This window comes from Ceratotherium simum, chromosome 32 (assembly GCF_057802395.1).
Source record: "Ceratotherium simum simum isolate JZ-2026a chromosome 32, ASM5780239v1, whole genome shotgun sequence".
Classification (NCBI taxonomy): domain Eukaryota; kingdom Metazoa; phylum Chordata; class Mammalia; order Perissodactyla; family Rhinocerotidae; genus Ceratotherium; species Ceratotherium simum.
In genome coordinates, this window is record NC_141931.1 from 27,664,689 (window position 1) to 27,691,845 (window position 27,157).

The following is a 27,157-nucleotide window of genomic DNA, read 5'->3' on the forward strand; positions in this document are numbered from 1 at the left end:
TACAATTTGAAAAAAATGAAAGTGTGTCAGGCAGACAGTACCTGGCAGGTAGTAGCTGCTCAATAAATGTTAGTTTCCTTTTCCTGAGTAATTTCAAATTAATTAAGTGTACTGAATATAGTTATGATCCTCTTACTAGACTCTTATCCCTGGGGCAAAAATAAAATGATGGGGTTTCTAAGCAAGACCTAGTGTCAAATAACTAAAACTCTGTTAGTCCTCTTCCTCCTGAGAAAACAGTGAAATTGGCACTTTGGTTTAGGTGAAAGGTGTAGAAAGCAGATCAACGGCTTCTGAAAGCCCTGTAGGAGGGCCAGGTGAGAAGCCCTGGGAAGGTCCTGCTGCTCAGTGCACGGTGCTGTGGGAGGGAAAGCACAGGGCAGGCTGGGGCACTAGGCTGACGGATCGTGGCCCAAGTGATGGGAGCGGCGGGATGCCTCTGGAAGCTGGTTCTTCCTGCTCAATGGCCTAGAAACATTCCCTACACTTTTAATTGTTGCTATCAAGTCATTGCAGAAACAGTTAAATGATTTTTAGTTGTCTTTATTAAAAAAATGAAACAAATTAGTTACAAAAACCTTTGTTCCAAATAGATACTATGTATCTTATAAATGCTTTTTGCTTGGTTTTGAGTTTCAAAGATTACTGTAGAAATTATTCCTAATATCATAAATAAATGATTATTTCTTCCTCAGAGGGTTGATTTGTAGTGCACTCACTATTTACAAAAACTAAGTGAAAAACGAGTTTATAAATTTGTACCACTTAGGAAAAAAATGTTTATGTAGTGTTGCTTGAATAACAGCAGATAAGTTTATAGTTTTTACAAGGGTGGTAAAACCTTTAAAGCCGACTATAATGTGCATTTGGTATGCTTTCCTGACAATAACATGCAAAAACAAAGCTATTGGTTAAAATAGACTTCTTTTGCTACTACAATTGAGTAAACATTAAGTTCAATTAATAGCTTTGAAGACATTCTGTTTAAAATGAAAATAATTTAAAACAATATTTAACACTGCAACCCAAAGCTAACGGACTACTGTGCTACTGTGAACAAAATCAGACATTTTACCAAAGTTTATAAAAAATGAAGGAAAACTTTCTCCCAAGTTGTAGAACATTGATTTTCCAAATATGAGAAGACTGTTCCGTGTACCTCAAAGTTTTTCAAAGAAAAGAGAAAATACTAATTTGTTGTTGGCATCATTGATATCTAGCCAGGCTGCAGCTGAATCACCTGGGTAAACACAGAATTGACAGTAGTCCTGTCTTTAAAACAAAATAACCAAGAAATATTTTATAAATAGGATGCTGTCTAATGGGGAAAATGTCTACGCATCTTAGGTTACATTATCTCCTGTCTTGGCAGTCTAGATGAACTGCAAGTGAAAGTGCATATCGTTTAGATAAAATGGGTAACTCAGAGTAGACTGGTTATTTCATTAGTGATACTTCAGAAGTTCCCATTTATGCCAAACCAACAGCAATTCCACCCCTAAATAAACAAACATATTTTAAATTTACAGCTGATGTATAAGGTAAAGAACAGTTTTTGAACAACTGGTGCCCTCACAGACACACATGCCAATGTCTGCTCTAAATTCCAGCGCACTGGGAGATGAGCGTTAGAAAAGTGTTCTTACCAATAGCTACTCCTAAATGGAGCTGCTACTTTTTGTATATTTTCAATAAAGTTATTTACATCTGTAACAAGGATGCCACTATTTTCAAAGACTTCTCTGGAGACAGTAGGCTTTTCTGTAAAAAGAAATATTTTTTTGGTGAAAAATTCATTAATGTATTTTTTTTTAAAGTAGCAGAACCCCTTTTATTTAAAAAAAAAATCTTTTGTCACACTACCTAATACACGTGGGGGTGAAAAAAAAGAACTCTGGTTCAAGTGAAGAAAAAGGTTTGAAGTTTTGGGAGCAGCCGCCTCCATGGAGGGGGCCCCAATGAAATGCTGATAAATGATAACTACAGTCATTCCTTAAGTTTAAAAGCCTTGGTTAAGATTCACATGAAACACTAAAAGTCAGAGATACACGTAAAATTAAATAAATACTTGTAGGAGATGATCAAACTTAACTGAAAAAACTATTAGACAAACCCCACGATATCCCTGCCCCGGCCTCATGTGCATTTGTCAACACACATACCAGGCTCCAAGTTTATTCTTGGCCCCCAGTTGTTAGACCCAGTGAGTCCACTGGAAGGACATTTCTAGAGTTGACCGATTTTGGCATTAACTGATTAATGACAATTAGGCAGAACTAAGGCTGTGAATTTACCTGTTAGGAAAACGGCAAACCTGGCATGGATATGCTGAATTTGCAGGTTTAGGAGACATTTCAAATGTTCTGCTTTTGTTGATGACCGGGAGTCACACTGGTGATAATGAAGCAATTCAATGATATTTGCACTCTGGTATGATTTCAATATTAAGTTCTTTTTCTGTGCAATTGAATCCACTCTGGAAAATACACAGAAATGTTAAGTTTAGATGCAGTGTAAGTTTGTGAAAGTATTTTTTTACTGTACCTTACTTTTTAGTTGTTTTATACCGAGAATTTTTCTTGAGTTCACTATACTTTTACTTTTAGTTTAACCACTTTTTGTTAAAACAGGCAAACTTGTATGAGATCCTTTTTCTCAACACATTGGGCTTCCTAAACGCCACTGCCCTCTTGAGTTCCCTCAAAACATTCCAGTGTACCTACTCCTTTTGTAAATACAGATTTTTTAAAAATATGGGCTTCATTCCAAGCAAGAGGGACATCTCCACATTCATCTACTAACGCTTCCCACCGTGTCGCTTGGCAAGCCTTGCGTTAGTTTCTAGCGGACCTCTTGCTGCATTCTTCATTTATATAGCACTGCAATGGTTCCAAATCTTTTAAGTCTCTCCAGAACTTCTACACTTATGCTTTTTGGTTAGATAATCACCAACTTCATTAAAATTATGTAGCAGCTAGAATTTTCTTAATTTCTCACCTCCTTTTAAATCTTGTTACTACCTATTTTTTTTCTGCCTCACTTTTAGAGGAAAATGTTCAACTTTTAAACGTCTCTACCTCTGCTCTTGATTCCATCGCTCCAGTCTTCTCCATCACTCACATTCTCTCTCCTGCTCGCTGAAGAAAGCCAAAATCATACATATTCCCACAGCTCTAGTGACAAGCACTGTTAACATCATGATGATGAATTTCCTTCCAGGCTTTATCCTTTGTATATATAAATTTATATGATTGACATCATACTGTACATAGTTTTAAGATACCAACTTATATTCCTTATTACTATGAATAGAAACTATATGCTTGTACTTACTGTGTTAAGTTTTGTGTGGCATTATTTTGCATACATTTAAATAATTATATATCTACTTAGTCCATACGTCTTTTTTTATATGTGCCCTAGAGATGGATTTGAGGCTGGTTTTGTAGTTATTGATACCCAGCCATGGCTATAAACATCTTTGTACAAATACTGGTTTTTATTTTATTTTTTTTTATAATTTTTTATTTATTTATTTTTCCCTCAAAGCCCCAGTAGATAGTTATATGTCATAGCTGCACATCCTTCTAGTTGCTGTATGTGGGACGCAGCCTCAGCATGGCCGGAGAAGCGGTGCGTCGGTGCATGCCGGGGATCCGAACCCCGGCCGCCAGTAGCGGAGCGCGCGCACTTAACCGCTAAGCCACGGGGCCGACCCAATACTGGTTTTTAAAAGCCAAGGTTTTTTTGGTTTTAGTTTTGGATAAATGCCCCCCCAGGTCAAAGGACATGCCGAGCTTTCTGATGAGTTCTCATTCCGCCAGAATGGTTGACTTGAAGAGCATGTTCCAGTGCCAGCAGTGAGAAGTGATCACTTTCTGTTTACCCAAGTCCTACGAACGCTAAATTACTTGATACTTACGGATGTTATAGGTGTGCCGTGGCACCTCAGAGCTTTAATTTGCTTCTCTAATTATTTTGAAGCTGACTTCCTCTAAAGTGCTGGTTAACTACCTCCTCGTGACCTCATGGTCACGGCCTTTGCCCACTGTTGCTCCTTTCAGCCCTCCTCCCTCCTCCTGGACGGTGACAGCTCTTGGTTCTACTCCTACTTCTTTGCCCCTTCTTTTCCTCCTGCACTAGTTCCTCTCCTAAGTACAAGCCTTTCCTGAACTTCTGTTCTTAGCCATCTTTCCTTTTAGGATCTCACGCACTTCCCCAATTTCAGCTGTCTTCACGCCTAAGTTTGTTTTCTCTGGAGAAGGCAGTATGGTGAAACAGAATCACTGTCAGCTTAGCGATGAATGGTGTGGGGCTGACGCCCAGCTTCACAGCCTGGTCCCTGTCTGACTGCGGCAGGTCTGTCCTCTGTGCTTCCACTTCCACATCATTAAAGTGGGTTTTACTGTCTACTTCCCACAGATGAAGGAAGAGAGAATCGATGTAAAACACTTCACAGGGCCTGAAACCGTCACTTAACAGATGGCCTGTCAAATCTGTCTTTTCCCGGTCCGTCTCCAAGCTCCAGACCCCTTTCCACTCTTCTTCTCCCAGTCTCACTAGAACCTGGAGGCAGGTCTTTGATACGGAAGAGCCATCCACAGGCCCCAGGGCTCTTCAGCCAAGGAATCAATAAAAAAATACTTTTAAAAATCCCAGCTGTACATTTAAGGAGGTTTGCCTATTTATAGTCTATTGTTTAAGGGTAAAATTAAAGTTAGATTCTGGTCTCAATTTTTTCATCTTTATAACTGTGGCAACTTAATATATGAATAAATACCCCAAATAGCATTAATGTGGCAAGCCCATAGTTCAGTTTACTTTTTACAGTTCATGGTAGTAGAGCCTGAACTAAACTATATGGACGTTTTAGGACTTCTACATCTGACTTCCTTACTTCTGTTGGTCTAGAGAAGTGCTACTCAAAGTATGTGCCTCAAACTCTTAATTATGGTTACCATACACAGCTTCCTTCACTGAAAGCCCTACTACAAAAACAGAATCCCCCAGTCAGCCAGCCAGCAGACCTAAACACAGTGTTGAGTGATGTCGGTGATTTACATTCCGGCACAAACTTACCCTGCTGCAGCACTTTAAGTGACACTAGTCCCAGCACATTGAACGTTTCAGGGTGAGTCACATGGTGTCTCCACCCTGCCCCATAAAAGGGGAAGGGAAGAACCCCCACCCCTAAGGCCTGACCTTACATGAAGGTCTTACCTGACATCTTCCTTTAGCTTTTTATTTTCTCTGTAATGAAGCAACCACTTCCATCTTCCATTTCCGTTTAGTTTCTCCAGGATTTTGACAATTTCCTTCAGTTGAACTACAGAAGAGAATAAGTTTGGCAAGAGAAGATGTGTTTTAGGGTTTTTGGCTTGTCTAGTCAAAGCCTAATAATTGTTACTTGTAAGAAATAAGACCCCATGTTTGAGTGTATATCACCATTGCCACTTAATCCCATACTGCATTTCAAAGATACAGCAACCTATGGCCCCTCAACTCCCACCTACTCCTACTACAGTAGGAGAGAAGCGTATGGAGATGAGAACACTGCAGTTAACAGCAAGTAAAGCTGTGAATGTGTCTGCATCACGTGGATGCAACAAAAGGAGGCGGTCCAGTTGCAGCAGAGAAAAGAGAGGTCCAGGTTTCTAAATAACAGAATCTACAGATATTTTTCAACTCCAGTGTCCATGCAGAAGTCATGCTTGTTAAGGTCTACCCTCATATTCTCATCTAGAAGTGGTGTCCACATTTAGCTGTACTGTGCTGTGGGCTTTGACCATACATAAAAGTGTCTGCCCTGTGCTCTACATTCTTCTATGTCAGTTCAGTGCCCTGAGAGGAATAAATTACATATGAGTTGTCCAAGCAGATAATTAAGACTTTCAGTAGCCATTTTTTAGATTTTCATGATATGAACAAGATGGTAGGGGTGATGGCAACAAATAGAGAAGAGAGGGCTGATTCTAAACAAAAAAATTAATATATAGCTGACTTGATTTGGCAAGTGAATGAGTCAAATATGACAAAATCTCAAATTTGTAGGAATAGTTTAGCTGCACTACTGAGACGGAGGAACTTAGAAGCAGGTTTGGTGGTGAAGATAATTAAAATAAAAGAAGTTAAGAGCATGTGCACTGGGAATGAGAATTACATGGAACTATATGAAAAGTGCTTGGCATATAACAAAAATTAAGCCCTCAATAGGTGGCGATTGATATTGAGTTAATTTCTTTTTGATGAAATAATATTTGGGAACTGGGTGAGGAGAAACCGATTTGACTAGATTTCAAAGAAACAAGAAAGGAAAATAAAAGACCAACCTAACGTTAAAGTTTCTAATATTTTGTCATCTGATACCACAAAGCCTCCTGTCCGAAACAGCTCTTGGTAGGTGTAATCGAGAACATCTTCGGGGCTGTCCACTCCAGCGAAGACGACACCGGGAAAGTGCTTCAGCTTCAGCAAAGAAGGAATCTGTTCAACAGAAAAGGGTCCTTCAGTGAAGACAGGTTCATGAGGGCCCTTTCATCCCTTTTATCCAAGGGAGGAAATACGCTCCTTAAAAGTGGTCTCTACAACTCCACAGGCTAGAGACAGTGAGTGAGGGAAGAGCTCCCCGACGTCTGGGGACTGTAACGTTAACAGGCAAGTGACAAGGTCATACTAGCATCCCTGTCTCCGGCTTCGCGCTGGGTCAGCTGTGGGGTTCAGCTACTGCCTCCTGACAGCAGAACTGTCTGCCCAGCCTATGCCTGTAAGTTAGATCTTCTTGCGACAAGCAATTACTTTTATTCAACTAATAGATAAATATAACAAAGAGTTATGAAAATTTCACAAGTCCTTTTAAAGCAAGATTTGTTACTGTTAAACATCAAGAGATGCAGATTTATATCTGAGGTGATAAAATTTACCAGTTCTCCACTCTTCATAGTTCTCCTTTAGTTTCTCTGAAAATTTTCTTAACTCTGTCAAACATAATTTGCCCTATTAATATGTTGGTAATATTACAATATCCTATAGGACATCATCTCGACCCCATTATCTTCCCACTAGGTAATGTGTTTAACTTCTTCCCTAAATAAAAAACGCAGTGATGAATCTGATAATTACAGAATAACAAAATGTCCGGAATATATTTCTTTGTAAGAAAGATATTTCCAAACCTACTTGATGCACATGCGAAGATATATCCTCATTTCTGATGATGACTATTAACGTATCATTCTCTCTGTGGAAAGCTTGACAGAAATGCTGAGGTTCAATTTCTGTATGGCCTCCTTTCTTCAGAATATTCTGAAAGATTTTACAAATAGCCATTACCAAAAAAAGGACTCTTACACAGAACCACTTTCATAGTTTACTAGAAACATCAAAATCACATCCTATTTACTAAATTATATTCTAACAAGGCAACATAAATGGCAGTTTGTCTTATTTCTAAATGAGCTTTCACATATAAAAGAAATGATTCCTGGGTGTCACTAACAATTGGATTTAGAGGTTTATTTCAAAGGCAATGCACTTTATAATAAATACTTTCCATAAAGTATCAAAGGCTGATTCTTTTTAAACACCAGACATGTATGAGTCTTACCTTCTTCAAGGGAATTACCTTGAGGATGCAGATATTTACTCTAAAAATGCCATCTCCAGTCAAAACATTTCTAGAACTTTTGAAAATAATACCCATAATACCTATGCATTACTCTGAGCATCATTAACAGGGACTGATTTTGGAGAAAGCCATCCAGTGCCCCGGACGTAGGTACTGGAATCTGATGGGAGACTATGTTCAACTGTGCGTGGTTACGAGGCACCGTGGGGATGCAGTTTACTCTCTCATACAAAATAACTCTCTAAGAAGCCTGACTGGGAGGATAAGTTCACGTAACGAAGGCAAGTCCTTAACCCTGTCCTCTTGTGATTTTGACATTGTTTCTGTCTGAAGGATTCTGGAGGTTTCCATTGCACACTTTGATGTTCCTAGTTATACCAAAAACACTGTCTGATCACTTATTTCCCTTATAAAGTGTTACTTTGGTCAGTCTCCCCTTGATCTCAAGACAACTTACATTTTGACTATTTCAATTTATCACTCAAAATGTGTATTTTCCAAGAAATTCAGACAGACAAGATTTCTTTTAACAAAGAGCCCAGTAAAATATCTAACCATAAATCTTCAACCATCACTTATTTTACTAGTAAACTATTTGAAAGAATACATTTTCTGATATGTTCAACATGTTCAATCAAATCCTGTGGAGTTCTGAGCTCTTTTGTCATGCACTCAGAACTCTGACAGTGACAAGTGACCTCACAGATCTTCCTCATCTTACAGATAAATGGGGGCCTGACGTCTCGTCAGCAGCGGGTGTGCAGGACTCTACAGGACAGGAGAATGACCTGGGAGCGCTCTGAGCTTCTACAAGCATTTTGCTCTTCACAGTCCTTTTATTCTCAAGTTTATTTTATAACGTGCTCACTTACCTGAAGGTTAGTTTTACCTTTGCACTAAATTTATTTTCTGTTGTAAAGAGTGGCCACGTGATAAAATATGAAAGAGTACATTCACTACTGAAACGAGCATGATATCTAGAAGTACTTCTATGAATAAACGTAATTGCACGATCTCCCTCCCACATGAAAACCAGTATCACTGTGCTCTGTAAAGGGCTGAGAACTCAGACGGCGCTTCACACCTGGCTGAGAGGAGCGGGCCAGTCAGGCCGTGTCATGCAGCACTCCAGTCTCTGCAGAGGCCTCACGCTCCCCTGAAGTGGTCTCCTCAGCATCTACCTAATGGGCGCTCTGTGACGATGACTGTCACAACCTTCTTCAGATGTCTAATGTTCCTTAGTAATTCCACATTCATGGATTTATCATGTGACACACTCATCACGTGACAGATACTCTGGACTTACCACAGGACTTCTCAGAAGTATTGACATAAGTGAACTGGGAAACTAATTTAGTTGAGCATTTCGAACTAAAACGCTTACTAGTCTAGCTGTCCACACCTCTACAGGGTCAGCCATCACTTCCTTAAAAAAAAACCGTCCCTGACTTCCATTTGGGCCTACTGCCCTCAAAACAATGTCAAAGCACCTGTACCATTACACTTACCATAGTTTTAATTTCACATTTATTTGTCCCATTAGACTGTAAGGATCATGACAGAGGCAACATTTCCTCTCCACTGCACACATGGAGGCTCTAAAATATATACTAAGAAGAACTGCTGTCGTTTGAACCAGCTCCTGCTGTGAGTGCAGAGGAGGGGGCATGTTTGGGGTGCAGCTTTGGGTGAGTGCTCCAGGCCGGTGAAGAAGGGGCCGGCAAGTCCAGGGTTGAGCTGTAGGCCAGGAGCGTGATTACACAAGGGGTGGGGGAGTGAGCCTAGCAGCGGATCCGTTCAGGGTGATGGGAGTCAGTGTCCTGACAGCTGGAGAAGGGAGCTGCAACTCTGGCAAAGGCGGCTAGGATAAAGCTGGTGGTATTGGATAAGCATGCACCCGTTCTTGTCTTTTAAACATAAATGTAGATACAGATGTTGTTTGTGTGTTAATGTATACACTTAATATATTTCCTGGCTCTGTTTGCTGGGAAGACCTAGATGCAGTGACATCCAGTGGCACTGAGTTCACCCACTGCCCAGATCTTGATTCCAAATACTATTCTCCACTAAAAAGAATCACCGTTCCTTGGAGAAATGGCTGACTTCAAGGCTGGGGCAGGGAATATACGAGATAAGCCTATAACATCATGTCGTACCACAAAGGAAGGAAGTGTCCACAGAATTATGGGGACTTGTCAAAAGGACACAGAAGCCAGCTTAAAAGGACTCTCACTGGCTGGGTCTGGGACAATCTGAGCATTAAAGTAAATAATGAAGGATCACATAATAACCCTGAGTAAAATGATGTAGAACATGGGTCCACACTGATATAAATATGAAAATGAAGAAATAAACAAATGGGAGAAAAGGGAAAGCTCTACCCTACAGTAGAATGCCAACTAATAAATGCACAAGGCATGATGGAAGTAGAATACTACCATTTAGCAACCATCACAGTGGTACCTGATTCAGGCAAGAACCGTCAAGGGATGTTAAATTGGTGGGTGAAAGTCTAAGGAGGAATAGGACATTTACGTATCCTATCGTATCTTCCCACTTAATAACCATAACATGCTTATCACTTAATTTTACATTGGAGGAACCTGGCAGAAACCATCTTAACCAAGTGAAAAAGTTAATACACCAGGAATGGGACAAATCAACATTGTGTGCCTCCTGAGGTGATGCACTGAGAAGAGAACATCGTATCTGGGTATTCTTGCCTAAAATGCATAAATTATGAGGAAACAACAGATAAACACAAACTGAAGGAAATTCTATCAAATAACTGGCCTACAGTCTTCAGAACTGTCCAAAGTCACAAAGATAAGGAATGACAGAAGAACTATTCCAGACTGAGAAAAACAGAGACATGACAAGCAAAGATAACATATGGTGCTGGACCAATGGTGGGATCTGTGGATTGGACAAGCATATTGGATTAATGTTCACGTCCTGACTTTTAGGGTTGTGCTGTGATCATACAGAAGAAGGGTCCTTGCACTCAGGTAGGACACACATAATTGTGTATTAAGGGGTACTGGGACATCGTGTCTGCAACATACTTTCAAATGGCTCAGAAATGTTAACAGCAGGGTATCTGGGTGAAGGTTACCACTTCTGTAACCTTTATGTAAATCAGAAGTTATATTTTAAAAGCTAAAAAAGAGAGAGAGAATGCTCTTTTTCCCCAAGTAGAAGAGAAATAAATTCTGAGAGGATAAAATGAGGAAGCTAATGGTGAATCAAGATGGACTCTGGCTCCTACCAAGTTAGAATTTTACCGTGGTTACATCATTTAAATTTAAAGACCATGTTCTCACACCAGAACATCACTTATCCTAATACTCAAATTAAAAACTACATCCAAAATCAAAAGAGGTCCCTCTCAACTATCCACACTAACGGAGGAAGACAGGTAATAATTTTTAAAAAATCTGAATTTTACCTTTGGAATATGTTTATGTTTACATTTGAATATGAGCATGTCTACACTGGTAACTTTTCATGAAAATTAGTCACTGCACTAATTCTGGAACATCATACAAACCTTCAAATAGAGTACAAATGGCAGATCCTTGTAGCTTAACATTTAGTATGCAGATAAAGACTGAGCTGTGAAACTCAAATACCACTTCGTATCATGACTTCTTTCTGAAGCCAAGAATGCTAAATTGATTACTTCTAAAATAAACTAAAAGTAGACACAATCAAAATAATATAAACTATAAGAAAAATCTGGCACTTTACCTTTGTTCTTAGGAAAAATGACTTGTCCTCTGTCTCAACAAGGTAGAAGAGGAAGGTACTTTTACAAGCCTCTTTCACAACACTTCTTAGTTTCACATGCAAACTGGTACACAAGTCTGTAATCACGTCTTCATAGGAGGCTGACCTTCTTGGGAAAGATGAATACATCTCTTGAGATGTGGCTTCTCCAGAAGCAACAATTGACTCTTTATCCTGGAAAACAACTTGGTTGCTATTCATCATCACCTTGTTAAATTCAGCATATTCATTGAGAATAAGTGAAATGTCATTCCGTGATTCTTTCAAAGTACTGTTATATTTCAGTTTGTTGAGGTGGAATGAAACAGTCTGATTCCTTTCAGAATTTGTAAGGTGATTTCTACTGCGACCACATCTCTCTTTCCAAAAGGAAGAACTGTCCAAATTGCTGGGTATGTGGCCTCTTGTGTGCTGACTCTGTTGTCTGGTGTCTGAGTGCACGACTGTTACCACAAGGGGACTTCTGCTCCGGGATGCAGGATATAGAACTGGGGACTCGGACAGTTTTGTCAGAGGGAAAGCTCCAGCAGCGATTTGGAGAGGTGACTCCTTCAGAAAGACACTTGTGCAAGAGGCAGAACGCTGAGAATCTCCATTCTTTACAATTTGTTTTAGTTTATGTGCAAAACGGAGATACTCCAGGTCTAAAGTGTTCTGGGTGAGGTCGTCCGCCACCTGCCAAGTATTTGTCCAGGAGCTGAGCAAGCCACATTGTGCAGTGAAACTGGGCTGCCTCCTCAGGCTGTGCAACGTCCTCGTGGTCTCATTGAGCTCTCTAGTTACAGTGAAATTAGTATAAGTCCTGGGGATACCATGGAGATCTCTGATTTGGATATAACGTGGCACACACTTATCTCCTTTCTTTAATCCAACAGACCAGTTTCTGGGAGGAATGCTTGTCTCCAACCCTGGAACCTGGTTAGAGTAGCCCCAGTCTTCATTATCACTATTGTTTAGGCCCAGGAAAGAGGCATAATCATCTTTTGAAGCACCTTCTTTTTTCTTGGTGTGACTACATCGCAAAGTGCAGGAATCCTCCACTTCTAATTTGGGATTTCTACAGTCACCAAAAAAGTCTTGATCGGAGTCTCCAGAAAGTGGTTCATAATGGATGTCAGAATTCATAATGGGTATCCCACTGATATCCATGTCTCCACCCAGGGTTTCAGAGTCCTCCCTGGCCCTGAGCCCACCAGCGCTCTTATTTTCTATCTGCTCTGTAGAGACTCCACAAACAAGAGGAGCACAAGATTTGGGAACAGAAGCAGAAGGCTCTTTACCGATATTTTCACTAGTGACTGCTATCTTTTGGTAAGAATCAGCATGTAAACATGTGGGAAAAAGCCCACCATTCAGCAGATCTTTGGTTTCACATGGGGACATATCTTGTAGCATGTGGCTGTTTTGTTTGCCTTCTGGAGATGTGGTGTTCGACTGAGAGCCAAGACCTCCTAGATCTATGGCTTTTTCATGTAATTCAGCTTCAGTGTCACTATTCTTAAGCAAACTGGCCATTCTGACTACTGATATTTCCTGTGTTTGAAAGCCTGCCTCTGCATTTATGGATCTCGTACAATGGGTTAACGTGGCGCTGGGTGAGGAACAAGCAAGTTTGGGGCTCTCTGAGTGCACGTATGCCTGCGAAATACCAGCTCCATCAACTGAACTGGAGCTTAAGGACTTCTCTTGCATGTAATTGCTTTCATCTATTTTCAAATCACTGCTAAAGAGATTTTTCTTAGTGCCTTTAAGGCTAGTCTGCTCTTTTAACAACACATTCATTAAACTACTTGGAGCAGTTGTAGAAACAAATGTGTCAGCCAAAGACTTACTTACAATAATCTTTCTAGGACTAAATGGAGGCTCACTGGTCTCCAAGACAAGATGATTTAAGTCTGAATTTCTGTTCTCTACACTAATTGGCTGCAGTCGATTTCCCGTTACCAGTTTTTCCAGAGAAGGCTTGAAGTCGTCTCTGAAACTGGCAGCTGAGGTGGGCTGATCTAACTCTGTATCACAGTGTGGCACCTTTTCTGAGAGAGAGAAACCCTCATCATGCTCATTTGGGACAACTTCCTCAGTTACTTTACCAGGAAGGGTTAAATGTCTATCTCTTCTTGCTGGATGATTATTTAATGCTAGAGGTGTCTCAGGAGGAAGCTGCATCTGCTGTACCTGAGTTAAGTCATCTTGTCCCACTGGATGGGTAGGACCAACAAAAGAACTTTCTTTTTCTGTTATGGCCAAATCTACTGACTCAATCTGGGAGAATCTGTCACTTTTCTCACACTGTGTATGAGGAAGTTTTAAACTACAGAGAGACACAGCCTGAGATGGTTGTGTTTCTTCAACTGGTACTTGGGGGTCAGGACTAGAAGCTGGTGACACTTCTTCAATTAAAGAACCAAAGGGAAAGTCTGAGCTAACATTAACTTCCTCTGCAATCTCAAGGGCACAAGTTTCTTTAGCAAGTATTAAAGTAACTGTTTGTAAATGATCACCTTTTCTCTCCTCATTTTCTAATGGCTTCTCTGACACTGTAGGATACACTGATGTATAATTAGCAGAATTCACTTCTCTGTTTTCTACGAAAGTCACCTCTTCTGGCTCAATTATTTCTTCAGCCATATCCTGAAGTTCTAAATTTGATAATGGGGCCTCCTGATGTTGCTCTGTTTCACCAGCTGGCATTTCTTCTCTGGGACTTGTAGGTGGTGATATTGTGAGAGTTAGGTCAATGTCAGAATCTTCCTCTGATAACTCTAGGCTGACCTCCTCTCTATTCATAGATAAGCTAGTTTGTTTGGTAAATGCTGAATTAAATGATTCAAAATTCATATTTTCACTGTTTAGACCACTCTTGTCATTCTTTAGTTCTAAAGAGCCATCTGACAGACTACTTATTGATGGAACGCAGTTAAGTGAATAATTTTTTTCCAAGGTGGCAGAGGCTGATGATGAGGCTGCTTCAACCTGTGATGGCTCTATAGCCTCTTCCAAAGATACACCACAGAGACTCCGAGCTGGCACAAAAAATTCTTGAGAGAGTTTCATTTCTTCTCTGGGTAACGAATAATTAGAACTTTTAACTAATGATAATGCCTCCGTTACCAGTGAATTATCAGATGGCGATGATGAGCCTGGAACAGGAATCTCTTTCTGTAATGAACACATTTCTTTAGCAAGTGTCTCTCTATTTACTGAGGAGGCACAAAGGTACTTAGTGCCTTTTTGTCCTGACATTGCGAGAGATGGAATGTCCCTAAGACCTTGTGTTTGTGCCTTTTCAAATGTGGATATAGAATGTCTCGGACTTGTAGGAGGTGATATTTGTTTAATCGACTCCATATTAAAGATTGTAGGTTTATCAGCTCTATTTAAAACTTCTGGATGTACTGGGACATAAGCATTTTTTTCAAAAGTGAGAGTAACTGGTTCCAGATTAATCATTACATACCCCACATCATCCTTTCTTGCCAATGAAGGCTGACATTCTTTGTTTAGGGGGCTACTATGCTGGATAAGGCCTTGTAAAGCACCTGGTTTTGTCTGCATTGTTGCATGAAAAATATCAACTTTGTTTTCAAGGGTGCTGTACACAGACTTTTGACAAATCACTGACTGATTGCTGATCCCATCGTAAGTCTTGGTGAATGTGGTTTGTGTAACAGTATCATTGTAAGAAGTCACTCTTGTGCTATCAAGTGGCTCAAAGGTTTTATCTTCACTAGGAATAGAAGGTCCATTAGTTTGGGTGCTTCCAATACCAGAAAGCACAAGATTAGAAGTCTCTAGTTTATCTGATGATTCTTGTTCGGCCTTCCGCCCAATTATCTGAAATGACAAAAGTAAAAAAAAAAAGTAAAAAGTCAAATATTTTTTAAAATATTTATATATGGGAAGAACGGAACAGACGAGGGTCAATTTTAGTTTGTTCTTTTGAATCTTCATAGGGTAGAGATCAAGCAAATCTCTCTCTCTCTCTCTTTTTTTTTTGTGAGGAAGATCGGCCCTGAGCTAACATCCGCCAATCCTCCTCTTTTTGCTGAGGAAAACTGGCCCTGGGCTAACATCCATGCCCATCCTCCTCCACTTTATATGGGACGCCGCCATAGCATGGCTTGACAGGCGGTGCGCTGGTGCGCGCCCGGGATCCGAACTGGTGAACCCCGGGCCCCTGCAGCGGAGCGCATGCACTTAACTGCTTGCGCCACCAGGCCAGACCCCAAATCTTTCTCTTTTTAAATAGGCTTAAAATATCCCCAAAATAGGAATTTGTTTTCTTTAAATATACACAAATGAGAGCTCTAAAACTTTCTAAACTGCACATCCTATTTTTTTAACGGACTTTTGAGAAGAAAAGTGGCTAGACCAGTGACAGTCTAAAGACTTGAAAATGCAGCCTGTTTGCTAAATAGCATCACTTAATTCAGAAATGCAGCACTAGAGAAAAAGTACTCAATTAATTTTAATTGTTTTTAGTAAGATTAAAAGATATTTTTTAAAACAAAGAATAACTTATTTTAAACACCAGTTTTCAATTAGATTATAAATACATTGTCATTTGGAACTTTCCCATGAGGAAACAGTAATTATCTCTTATACTCAGAATACACTGATTAGCAGTTTTCCCAAGGTATCAATCTCCATTCTGGTAAATAAAGGTCCCTTACCCCTTAGCTATCTTCTTTGCTTATAACTGGAGATAATCCCTCTCTCATTATAATACTTCCTATTAGAGCAATAGAAAACATAGTACAGTTTGCATTAATAAACTAAACCAAAGGGATTGATTTAAAGAATAGCAGGAAGGACTCAGGTTAGACATTAGCAGAAATACCTCTGGACAATTTTGATAACCTCATAAACAGTCTTTTTTTTTTTTTTTTTAAAGGTTGAAGCATGGTCTTATCCAGAATATGGTAAAATGGATTGATCATACAATTGATCATACACATGTAATTTTTAGAACATTGCGGTCACAGATTTCCTGCCATGTCTTGAGGTGATCGTGCTGGAAGTCAGAACCTGTGTTTCAAATCTCTTGTTAAAAACCAAAGAAAGACACTGACCTGAGTAATTGGCAGGGTGGAGCTGAGACAGTTTTAAGAGGACGTGAGGGGCCAGGCACAAAGCATAGAAAAGTCTTGATGGTAAGAGTCATTCTGAGAATTTTCCTGGGACTCTCCCAATCATGCTGTGGCTGCTAATGTTTGGCCACAGTCTTGAATCTCACCATGAATCAGATGAAATCCATGAACCCATCCTCAGAAAAAACCCACATACATATGTAACGTGTATGTATACACATATAAACACAAGATATATGTATATATGTATATGTATATAGTCATGTGCCACATATATGATGGTGGTCCCATAAGATTAGTACCATGCAGCCTAGATGTACAATAGGCTATACCACACAGGTTTGCGTAAGGACCCTCTATGATGTTCACATAATGACGAAATTGCCTAACGAAGCATTTCTCAGAACATATCCCTGTCGTTAAGCGATGCATGACTGTATATACATACACATACACAGAATTTGATATCGAGAAACATCTAGATTGTCTAGATTTGAATCTTGGCTTGATAATTTACTAACTATGTGACTTCAGGCAATTTCCCTACTTCTCTATGCGTTTGTTTCCTCATCTATAAGATGGGCAAGAATGGGTCTTACCTCCTTGGGTTGTATGGGAATTAACTGAGTGAATTTGAGTGAAGGGCTCAGAACACCACCTGGCCCAGCACTCCATCAGTCTTCATTTTGATGATGAAGATGAGCACGTGGAGACATTCAAAGAGTCTCTGAGGCTCACCCCTGGACCTGCAAATTCCCAAGTAACCCCAGGTATAGAAACTTTTGTCTACCCAATGTTAAGACAGGCATTGTAGATGCCCAAACCCATGCCAAATTATTCTGGAATAAATCTGGGCCAAAAGCTTAAAAAGGCAGGTAACTGTCAATCCATTTACTTAGAATTTTGATACCACTTTTTTATTTGCTCCAGTAAAATCTGATTATCTGGCTTGGTTGCATATCAGTTAAGAACAATGGAATGAAACAAAGTATATTTTCCATATTTATAAATGATTTAGTGTTCTAGTATTTGTCGTCAAAAATAATTTTAATATATTCAATTTTAGTTTACTTTAAGGTTTATCAAAGATTTCTAATTATTATCATATTTGATCTTTAAACATTGTTCTAGGTAAGACATAACAGGTATTATTCACCTCTTTTAAAAGATAAGAAAATAAGCACAGAGAGAACAAGTAATTTGCCCAAAATTATACAACTAATAAGTGACACAATTATGGTTGGCTCCCAGATCATCTGACCCCATGATTTTTTTCTACTTGCTGCTTCTTCAATCAGGATGGTAGATAAGCTCTACCTGCAGACAATCCAGAGCAATTTGCAGACAATCCACCTGGAAACAAAAACTAAGTTTTTGGCATTATGATCCTTTAGATAGCTAGAGGGTCCACTTTTCTAAAAGAAACCAATGTCTTGTTTTGAATGTGATTTTTACATACAAAAACCAAAAATTTCTTCAAAAACAATGTTAGCATTTATAGCACTTAGCTTTACTTACCTCTTTATTACAAGAGTAGATGAAATTCTGGCTTTCTGGGGTATCTGGACCACCCTCTCTTGCAAAAATTTCTTTCTGTTCACTCTGTACCCAGAGTTCCAAGCCTCTTGCAGGTGGTGGTTTCATGAAAGGAAGCAAGGAGTTAGTGTCAGGGAAGGACACTTCGGCAGTATGACCTCTAGGAGTTTCATTAGTCTCCAGCAGAGGGTCTACGGAACACCTTTCCACGCTGGGGAGCTCCTCAAGTTCACTGAATTCAAAAGATTCTAACGTGCTATTTATAGACACATATTTTGCTGGGTTGCTGTGTTCTACCACTTTTCGGGATGATCGTATGACCTTGTTCTGATTGCTGTAGAACAGAGCTACCCACATATGAAGTAAAAGCTTCACTTCTTCCACGTTATCAGGTAAATCAGTGTTCCAGGGCCTGAGATTTTAAAGAAAGAACATATAAAAGTCATTGAAAATGGTTAATTTTAGTTGATTATCTTATCATAAGCAAGTGTCTTCATTATTAGTCTTAGTTTTTATATTTTTATTTTAAAAATTACACAAACATGAGAGAGTGACTAAGATAAAAATGAAGTTGATTTAACAAATAATTACAATGATTCCAATCCATTCATTTTACAGAGACAGAGAGAGAGGAACCGAAAATCAGAACTTTCAGTGACTTCTTTCAAATCACAAACCCCGTAAGTGGTAGAAGCACGATTGGAACACAGGTCTCTCGACTCCTAGTTTAGGATTTTTCTTTTATACCATGCAAACTCTCTCTGGATACAATATACCTATTATGTGAATAATGGTTTCAGCAACTACCCAAATCCTCATCTCCTTGCTTTTGCTAAGTCTGGCCAACTCGTTTCTTTTCTATTTTTGCCTCTTTCTTCTAATAGTTGGGAAAGTCTGAAGATTAAAATATCTCTGTGGGCAAATCAGCAACCTACTATACTATTTTCAGATTACAGTTCTGGAAAATCTCCTGAAACCATAAGGGGAGATACAAAACATTTCAGGCCATCTGCCAGGCAAAAGGATAGCACAGAGCTGGAGTGGGATGAGTCAGAGGGGCTATGGAGCTAGCTTTCGTTAAACAGGATTAAGGCTAAGGAAATGACCCTCATGGGTAGATGGGAACCTAAGTGTATGCTCTTTTGAGTGTGAGCTCATAACTGGAGCAAGGAAAGAAGTCGGATACAATTTAGTCACTCACGTGTGAAACAGTCCACGAACAGATAGCTGAATGTCATTTTACACAATTAATGCTTCCTGCTAATGGTACAGTTACCATTTATCAGTATGTGCCAGTCACTGTGCAAAACCCAAATGGACGTAACAACCTCATAATGTAGATATCACTAAACCCATACTTAAGTGTTGTCCACAGACGGTCATCCTCCATTGGCATCACCTGGAAATTTGTTAGAAATATAGCCTCTCAGGCCCTATCCCCAACAAACTGAGTCAGAATTGGCCATTCAATGAGAGGCCCAGAAGAGTCATGCACAGTAAAGATTGAGAAGCAATGTCCTGAAGCACAGGCACTTCCAGATCACAGAAGCTAGTAAGTGGGCGAGCCTAGATTCAAAACCTAGGTTAGTTCACACTCCAAAGCCTGTGCTTCCAGCCGCTGTGCTATTACCGCCCTGACCTCTTCTTAAGGAAGATTTATAGAACAACCCCATGTAAAACTGTTCACTCAGCAATCTGACCAACTTAACAAGCTAAAAGTAATTTTTTAAATGTTTCTTCTGGAATTCATTCTGTAAGGCATTATTTCTATATCTCGCTATTTTATATTAAGATCTCATTTAAATATTATAATTCAAAGAGAACAAAGGTTTATGAAGAAGCGTCGCAAAATGGAAAGCCATTCACAAGGCTAAAGTTATCTTGCAAAAGTTCTCCATGTGGACAGTGGCAAAATCAGCCTCATATTCTTAACTGTCAGTCAACAAAACTGCTTGATATTATTACCAAGTTACTGGATTTACACACTTCTTTCTCCTTCCCCAAGGTTTGGCACAAGTATCCTTTCTCACTTATCTCAACAGAAAAGTTACATTCATTTTCATCATGTCAGTCCTACTTACCCATGTAATGCTCTTATTACGGTTTTCTCCAGTGGGTTGTTGGTATATTTGCTGTCTAAGCTGAATACATATTCTGTGTCACATTTGAAAGTGACCTTAAAGGAGCCATCACAGCTGAACACAGTATGAGAGCAGTAAAAATCTTTCAGGCTGGAGGACAGCAATCTGCTCTTGCGCTTGAGTAATGAGTCCTCAGAAAGCTTCTGCAGAGGGGAGGTGCTCTGCTGATGCCGAAACGGCATTACTTTTCCCACTGGGGTTCCTGCTTCAGGGCCTTTTGTGCCGTTCTTGGCAAAGGCAGGGCCTGGTACCCCTCTCTGCTGTAGATGCTTCTTTGAATGTTCTGCAAGGAACAGGGCATAGGAATGTTCCACAGCAACAAAAGAGCTTTGGCTTGAATCCGAAGTTTCTAGTATCTCCTCAGGAAGTGCCAACTGGCCTTCCAAAGGGGCCTGACTACCAGGAACCAAGCATTCTTCCTCGTGGCTAATAGTGGGGTCTGATGTCGGATTACTCTTCTTATCAGAGGAGGGCTTAGGTAATGGTCCACCCTTTTGATTTTTAACTCCTCTGTGATATTCATGGTCAGATGTACCGCACAAAGAATGTTCTTTAGAAAGCAAAACATTGTTTTCTGGCACTTCAGGGGAGCAGGGAAGCTTTCTGGGCTCAGATGATGGTGGGGTAGAGGTAGCAGCACTTAATGCTAGATCAGCTAACATATTTAGGGCCTGGGAGTCACAGTTGACAATGGAGTTCTCAGGTAAACCTTTCTGAGCCACTGTGATATTTTCTGGTTGAGCTGTATTTATGCTAATAACATTTTCACGACCATCTGATGAAATTTCTGATTGAAGCTGTGAAGCAGTTTCTCCTCTGGCTTCAGTATAAAAGAAAAAAAGACATATAACATTTGATTTCCATCAAATTAATCCTTTGCTCTATTACTACGGCTTAGTGAAACTCAATGGTTAAGTCAATATATTCAAGAAAAACCTTTTGATATGTTGTATAGATTGTATATTAAAATTTTACTCTCAGATTGAGGTCTCTTCCACCTCTCAGACCTATTCTAATGTATTTACCAGAGGAACAAGTCTTAAAGACTGTGCATATTAATTTAAAAAGAAATCACTCTTCAAAAATGCATGTACTGAACTACACACAAGGCATACTGCTCAGCTAAAGAAATATATAGAGAGAAAAAAACAAAAAAAGATAACAAGAATCCTGCCCTTAGAGAGCTTACAAGCTAGTGAGAATACAAGAATTTCTAAGTTTGAAGTGTATATTAATTATAGTGTTAACCTACTTCCTTAGAAATCATATCCCTTAACAATTGATTTATTAGAGAAATCACCTAAGTTCAAAATAGAGATGATTTTAACCATATTGATGTTTAATTATAATAATGATATGAATAAAAAATTAGAAAAGTTCTAAGAGTATTCAGAATTGCCAATTAATTTCATCACTCTTTAAAACTTCAATTTCTGCACTGAAAACATCTCCTCTCTATCTGCAAAATAGCAAATCTCTTTGTCTACTGATAATTCTCCTTTCTGCAGACATTCAAGTCTACCCGTTTACCTTTAATCAGAAAACTGACATTTACTGATTTACTTGCTTTCTCAGGACATTAATTCAGCCTTCTTAAATGCAGTTACCATGAGGGACAAGTTCGCAACAATATGAGGCAATGATTCCCTGTAGCAGGTGAATGGATGGACAGAAAAGTCACTGTGTTCCTGTTTCCCATGAGGTCATCAAATAGAAAGAGAAGGGTGTGTGGGTATGGTGAGGAGGGTAAAATTAATCAACCACTGTCCAATTTTTAAAACAGCAAAACCCAAGAGGGTTAGGTGGAAGAAAGTGACCCAAAGCAGAGAATTGTCTCACTAGCCCCACAGGTGTACTGGAAATGTGAAATTCATTTTTTGATCTGATGTGTTTATTGATACTAATTTCATTCTATCTTTGTTAATATTATGGCTCTTACACAGAATATCACTTATGAGTAAGGTCTAATATAAAGAAGACTGTAATGAAGTCAAGAAAAAGGATTCAGTTTAATAAATATGTGTAGTCTCAGGTAAATCATTTAATTACTGACTTGTTAGAGGTTCTCAATCAATTAAAAATACAATACTGATAGTCTTATCTCTTTTAAGAATACAGATAAGACAATGCCAAATGAATTATATAAAAAATATAAAGTTCAGTAAATAAAAACTATATTGAAAACTTTTAGGGGCTGGCCCCATGGTCTGGTGGTTAAGTTCAGCGCACCCCGCTTCAGTGGCCTGGGTTCGGTTCCCAGGTGCGGACCTACACCACTCATCAGCAGCCATGCTGTGGCAGTGACCCACATACAAAATAGAGGAAGACCAGCACAGATGTTAGCTCAGGAGGAGTCTTCCTCAAGCAAAAAGAGGAGGATTGGCAATGGATGTTAGCTCAGGGCAAATCTACCTCAGCAAAAATAAAACAAAACAAACAAAAACTTTTAAAAAGACAGAAAATCATTAGTTTCAATAATAAAATGATTGAACCTTCTTAAACTCTGATATTTCAAGTATAAGAAATGAAACAGATTAGTATAGGTGATTAATAAATAAAAGAAAAATTAAAAGATTATTTAAAAGGTAGTAATCTTAAAATTTTTAACTTGGAATGTGGCTGCACAATATATACAGACATTAGCAATACAAATCAGCCTATTTTGAATACACATTTTAAAAACTTTTCATTTTCTGGACTCACTTTTCTGCCAATACCCAATGCATACTTCCTCCCATTAATAAATTAGTCTACAAATATCTGAGAGCCAATTTGGTACAAAGAATTCAAATGACATGGCTAAGAATACAAGGAATGATATATATTTACAAACTAATTGGAAAGACAGGACCAAGACACATCAAATGATTAGAAAATAGTGTGAATTTAATTCCATAATGTTCTCAGAAACCCAAAAGGAAATGAAAGAAGAGAGAGATCAGTGCAGATCAGAGCATCAGGAAATGCCTCACTGTGGAAGTAGAACTTAGCTGAGCAGAATCTGGACTGAGAGAGGGAATTACACAAGAATAAAAACAGATGTTATGCTTGTGGGAGGCACTGAGTGCCTGGCAGGGAAGGTACATGTTAGGAAACAGCAGGAGAGAAATATGGACACATGGGGTAAGATCACATTATGAACTGCCTTGAGACACAGAAGAGTTTACCCTTGGTATGGATGCCAAAATTGCAACACTATGGGTTTTAGAATGACATGATGAGCCTTTAAAAATCTTCAATCATCAAACCATATTAAAGAAACTTACAAAAGAAAAAAACAAGCTCACTCATAAGACCATCACCCCAACAAAACAATAGTTTCTTTCTCTGAATTTCCACTAAATATGAGATTATTTTAAACTCTACAAATAGATGAGGGAGATTAGACAGAAAACTCATAGAAATATAAAGGTATGAGGAAATGAAGTCTTTGTTAAAACAAACAAACAAAAAACCAGCACACACAGAAAACGACAGAACTCAATATCAAAGAGAAAGTAAAACTGACAGATTTTGCCGATTGGAAGAACTGCACTATACACAGGAAGGGAAAGTTAAGAAGGGACGTGGACCTGGCAGGAGAGCTGGTGTGTGTTCAGCTTCAGAGGTGAAGTCTGCGGCGACAACAGAACTTTCAAGTAAAGAGGGTATGTCTAACAGTTGGAAATACAGAACCAGAACAGTCAGCTGTCTGTTCTTATAACTAAACTTTATTATTCATTTAAGCAAAAGTAGAAAAGTAAAACTGCTTTTAAAATTAATTTACTGCCTTTTAAAACCAAATACAGGATTCTGGATTACTGACTGTTTCGAACAATCTCTTTACAACTCCCTTTGGACATATAAAAAGTAGAAGGTTGTAAGTTTATAAGAATACCATCAGATTCTACTTGCTTGTGCATTTAGTCATGAAAAAGGCCATTTACACTTTAACTCTTATAGACAGTTCATGTTCAGGCTTTATGCAAACTAAAAATTAGGGTCTATTTTGTGAAGGCATGAATCTTTGCACTTCCCTAATTTATTTATAATAGAAAGCAAGTTACTTTAGTCCTGTTAGTGTCTGAACTAAAGAATATAGCAAGAATTGCTGACAGATTTCAACTGTTCTTATATTATTTCAATACATTATCTTGCAATAGTCTGTACTGTGGTGTTTAAATTTACAGGAAGATTATTTCTTACCAGGTTGTGGCTGCTTTCTGATTCTGGGATTCTGATTGCCTTTTACTATATTTACCCTCTGTTTTTGTGGAGATTTCTTCACGGGTGGCTTAGCCCTTGAAACAGTTTTGACTGCAGATTTCTCTGGCTTCTTTGCCCTTTTAGCATTCGTTGCCACTGGAACATCTTTAGAAATAGGAGCGTCTTGGTTTTTCCTATCCAATTTGGTTGTCTGTACAAACTGTGCAGCCAGCACTTCAGCACCTTATGTAGAAAAGACACCATTTTTTAAGGGGTAGGGGGCTCAGAGATTTATCAGCATAGCTTTTCCTTTTACTTCTTTTGTTTCCTGGGGGTAACTTTAGTAATGGGGAATAAAATATACAATTTTGGGTATTTCATTATGAGATTTTTTTTTTTTAACAAAGCAAGAGTTAAAAGTTCTCGTATAAATATAAAAATATGAACTTGCTAAGTGTTGGTCTATACCCCTATCAGATGAAGAAGAAAAATATGAGTAATAACTTTATAAAAACAAGGCATGACTTAATTTAAAAAAATATCTTCATAATCTTTCTAGACTGATATGGCAGGTAAGAATGAATATGCTAGTTCATGGCGCTAGGACATGGATAATTCAATTTACGCAAAAGCAACACAGCTCCCATAAGGGGGATCTGGTTAAAACTATAGTCATGATGGGGCCGGCCTGGTGGCATAGCAGTTAAGTTCGCATGCTCAGCTTCGGTGGCCTGGGGTTCGTGGGTTCGGATCCTGGGAGCGGACATGCACACTGCTTATCAAACCATGCTGTGGCAGTATCCCATATAAAAAAGTAGAGGAAGATGGGCACGGATGTTAGCCCAGGGCCAATCTTCCTCAGCAAAAAAGAGGAGGATGGGCAACAGATATTAGCTCAGGGCTAATTTTCCTCAAAAAACCCCCAAAAGTATAGTCACCCTATAAAGAAGAGATCGTATATTCATAAAGAGCCATCTGATATATTCCACTTTAATACTCCTAAATATCAAAGTCTTAATACCACGTGAAACATCATCTTCTAAGACAGAAGAAAGTCTTCATCTGATTTAATTTCCTACAAATCTATTATAATTAGTCATCTCTCTCACAAAATGCTCAGCTTTGCTTCTCACATGGAAGGAAGGAAATAGCTAACAATGGAGGCATGCAAGGAGAAAAAAACTAGTGACTACCTGCTTATATAAGACAACACAAAGTGTTTCCAGCTTTTAAGAGTTAAAAAAAGTTAATAAATATTCCCTTTCAAAACTTTTTTTTCCCACTGACTTTTCGTAATTTCAATTGTTCCCACCAAAAAATTTAGCCCCCAAGATGGCATATAATCACACATATGAATGTTGGCAAATATTTTAAAATTACATTATACAGAAAAACACTATTTCTAATTGAGAACAGGAAACATGATACTAAACAGTTAAAGAAATTATGATGACTGTTAGTGAAATGCAGAAAAGAAACCAATTTCATTTCATTCTTTTGGGGGTCAGAGAAAGGAGTGGTTTTAAAAATAAGTTTCTAGAATCTCTCTTCATACTGTACACTTCCCTGCATCTAATTATTTTCCTCCCTAGTAAATTATTACAGTTAATGAAGCAGCATATTGTTTATTTTTAAGAATAAGACTTCTCATTCCACTCCAGTTACGTTTTCTAAAATTTTTAGCAAAAAGAAACTCAAAATACAAATCAAGCATAAAAACAGTTAAGACTAAATTAGGAAGAGAAAGAAAATAAGATTTCTCTTCTTAGAGTAGATTTTGGGGAAAAAAAAAAAGAAAGAAAATAAGATGAGATGACCAAGACCTAGGGGAAGTTTCTAAGACCTGCACAGGCAGGAAGGGACAATCTCTCATGACCCAGGTCCTGGGAGGAAAACAGACATGAACCAAGGCAATCCTGCAGGGACTGTTCAGCGAATCTGCATCACTCAATACCATGTTTCTCAAACTGCATGCAATAATCCACTGGTGGATTGTAAAATAAATTTAATGGGCTGCAAACAGAAGTCTTTCTTAAATAAAAAAGAAAAGAATAGAAAATATCAGATTGTATTACACAAGTTAGGGTAAATGTTTTTTGAAATTTTTGTTTCAGTCATGCATGAATTTGTGTATACTGGACTACAATATAAAACACATTTCTTATAGTGGATGAAATTAAAAAAACTTGAGAAACAGTGACAACATATATGTTGAATCACAGATAATTTATTTAATATCTTGAAGTAAATGGGTTCATATAGAGCAGATTTCCTATAGGTTGGCCTGGAATTTATTTGTAGGTAGTTGCACAGTCTGATTCACTGCTTTATACTGCCATACTTTCCACCATCCTCCTAAATACAGACACACACACACACACACACACACACACACCCATTTCTCAAACTGTAATAGGCCAGAAATAACTATTTGTTAAACCATAGGATAAAAAAACCTTAATTATCTAGAATCCTGGGCATCCACATATCCTCGATGTTTCCTCTTTAGGCAACCAAATTTCTAAATTCAAAGTACTATAGACAGGGTTGGTAAACCTTTTCTGGGAAGGGCCAGGCAGTGCATATTTTCAGTTTTGAAGGCCACACGGTCTCAGTCACAGCTGCTCACCTCTGCCAGCGTAGTGTGAGGTAGCCAGAGACAACAGGTAAATGCTTGTGGGGCCCTGTGACCACAGTTTGCTGAGCTCTTCTCTAAGGGGTCATATAGCTTATAGTTCCCTACTTTTAAACAAAATACACTACATATAATCTGAAATGACTCTAAGCCAAAA

General features: G+C 38.7%; 1 protein-coding gene across 3 annotated transcripts in view; it reads right to left on the reverse strand.

Moving 5' to 3' along the window:
- Positions 1 to 527: 527 nt before the first annotated feature.
- The window catches only part of TASOR2 (transcription activation suppressor family member 2), an 81,095-nt gene continuing 54,465 nt past the window's right edge, over positions 528 to 27,157 (reverse strand). For all 3 annotated transcript variants that reach the window (XM_087420863.1, XM_087420864.1, XM_087420862.1), the window contains 9 exons: positions 24,366 to 24,608; positions 20,121 to 21,000; positions 18,022 to 18,451; positions 11,375 to 15,247; positions 7,177 to 7,302; positions 6,330 to 6,483; positions 5,221 to 5,326; positions 2,295 to 2,476; positions 528 to 1,761 (listed from right to left, as the gene is read on the reverse strand). In XM_087420863.1, the coding sequence (XP_087276989.1) occupies positions 1,643 to 1,761; positions 2,295 to 2,476; positions 5,221 to 5,326; positions 6,330 to 6,483; positions 7,177 to 7,302; positions 11,375 to 15,247; positions 18,022 to 18,451; positions 20,121 to 21,000; positions 24,366 to 24,608 (6,113 nt within the window). In that variant the 3' untranslated portion in view covers positions 528 to 1,642. The remainder of the gene's footprint in view (positions 1,762 to 2,294; positions 2,477 to 5,220; positions 5,327 to 6,329; positions 6,484 to 7,176; positions 7,303 to 11,374; positions 15,248 to 18,021; positions 18,452 to 20,120; positions 21,001 to 24,365; positions 24,609 to 27,157) is intronic.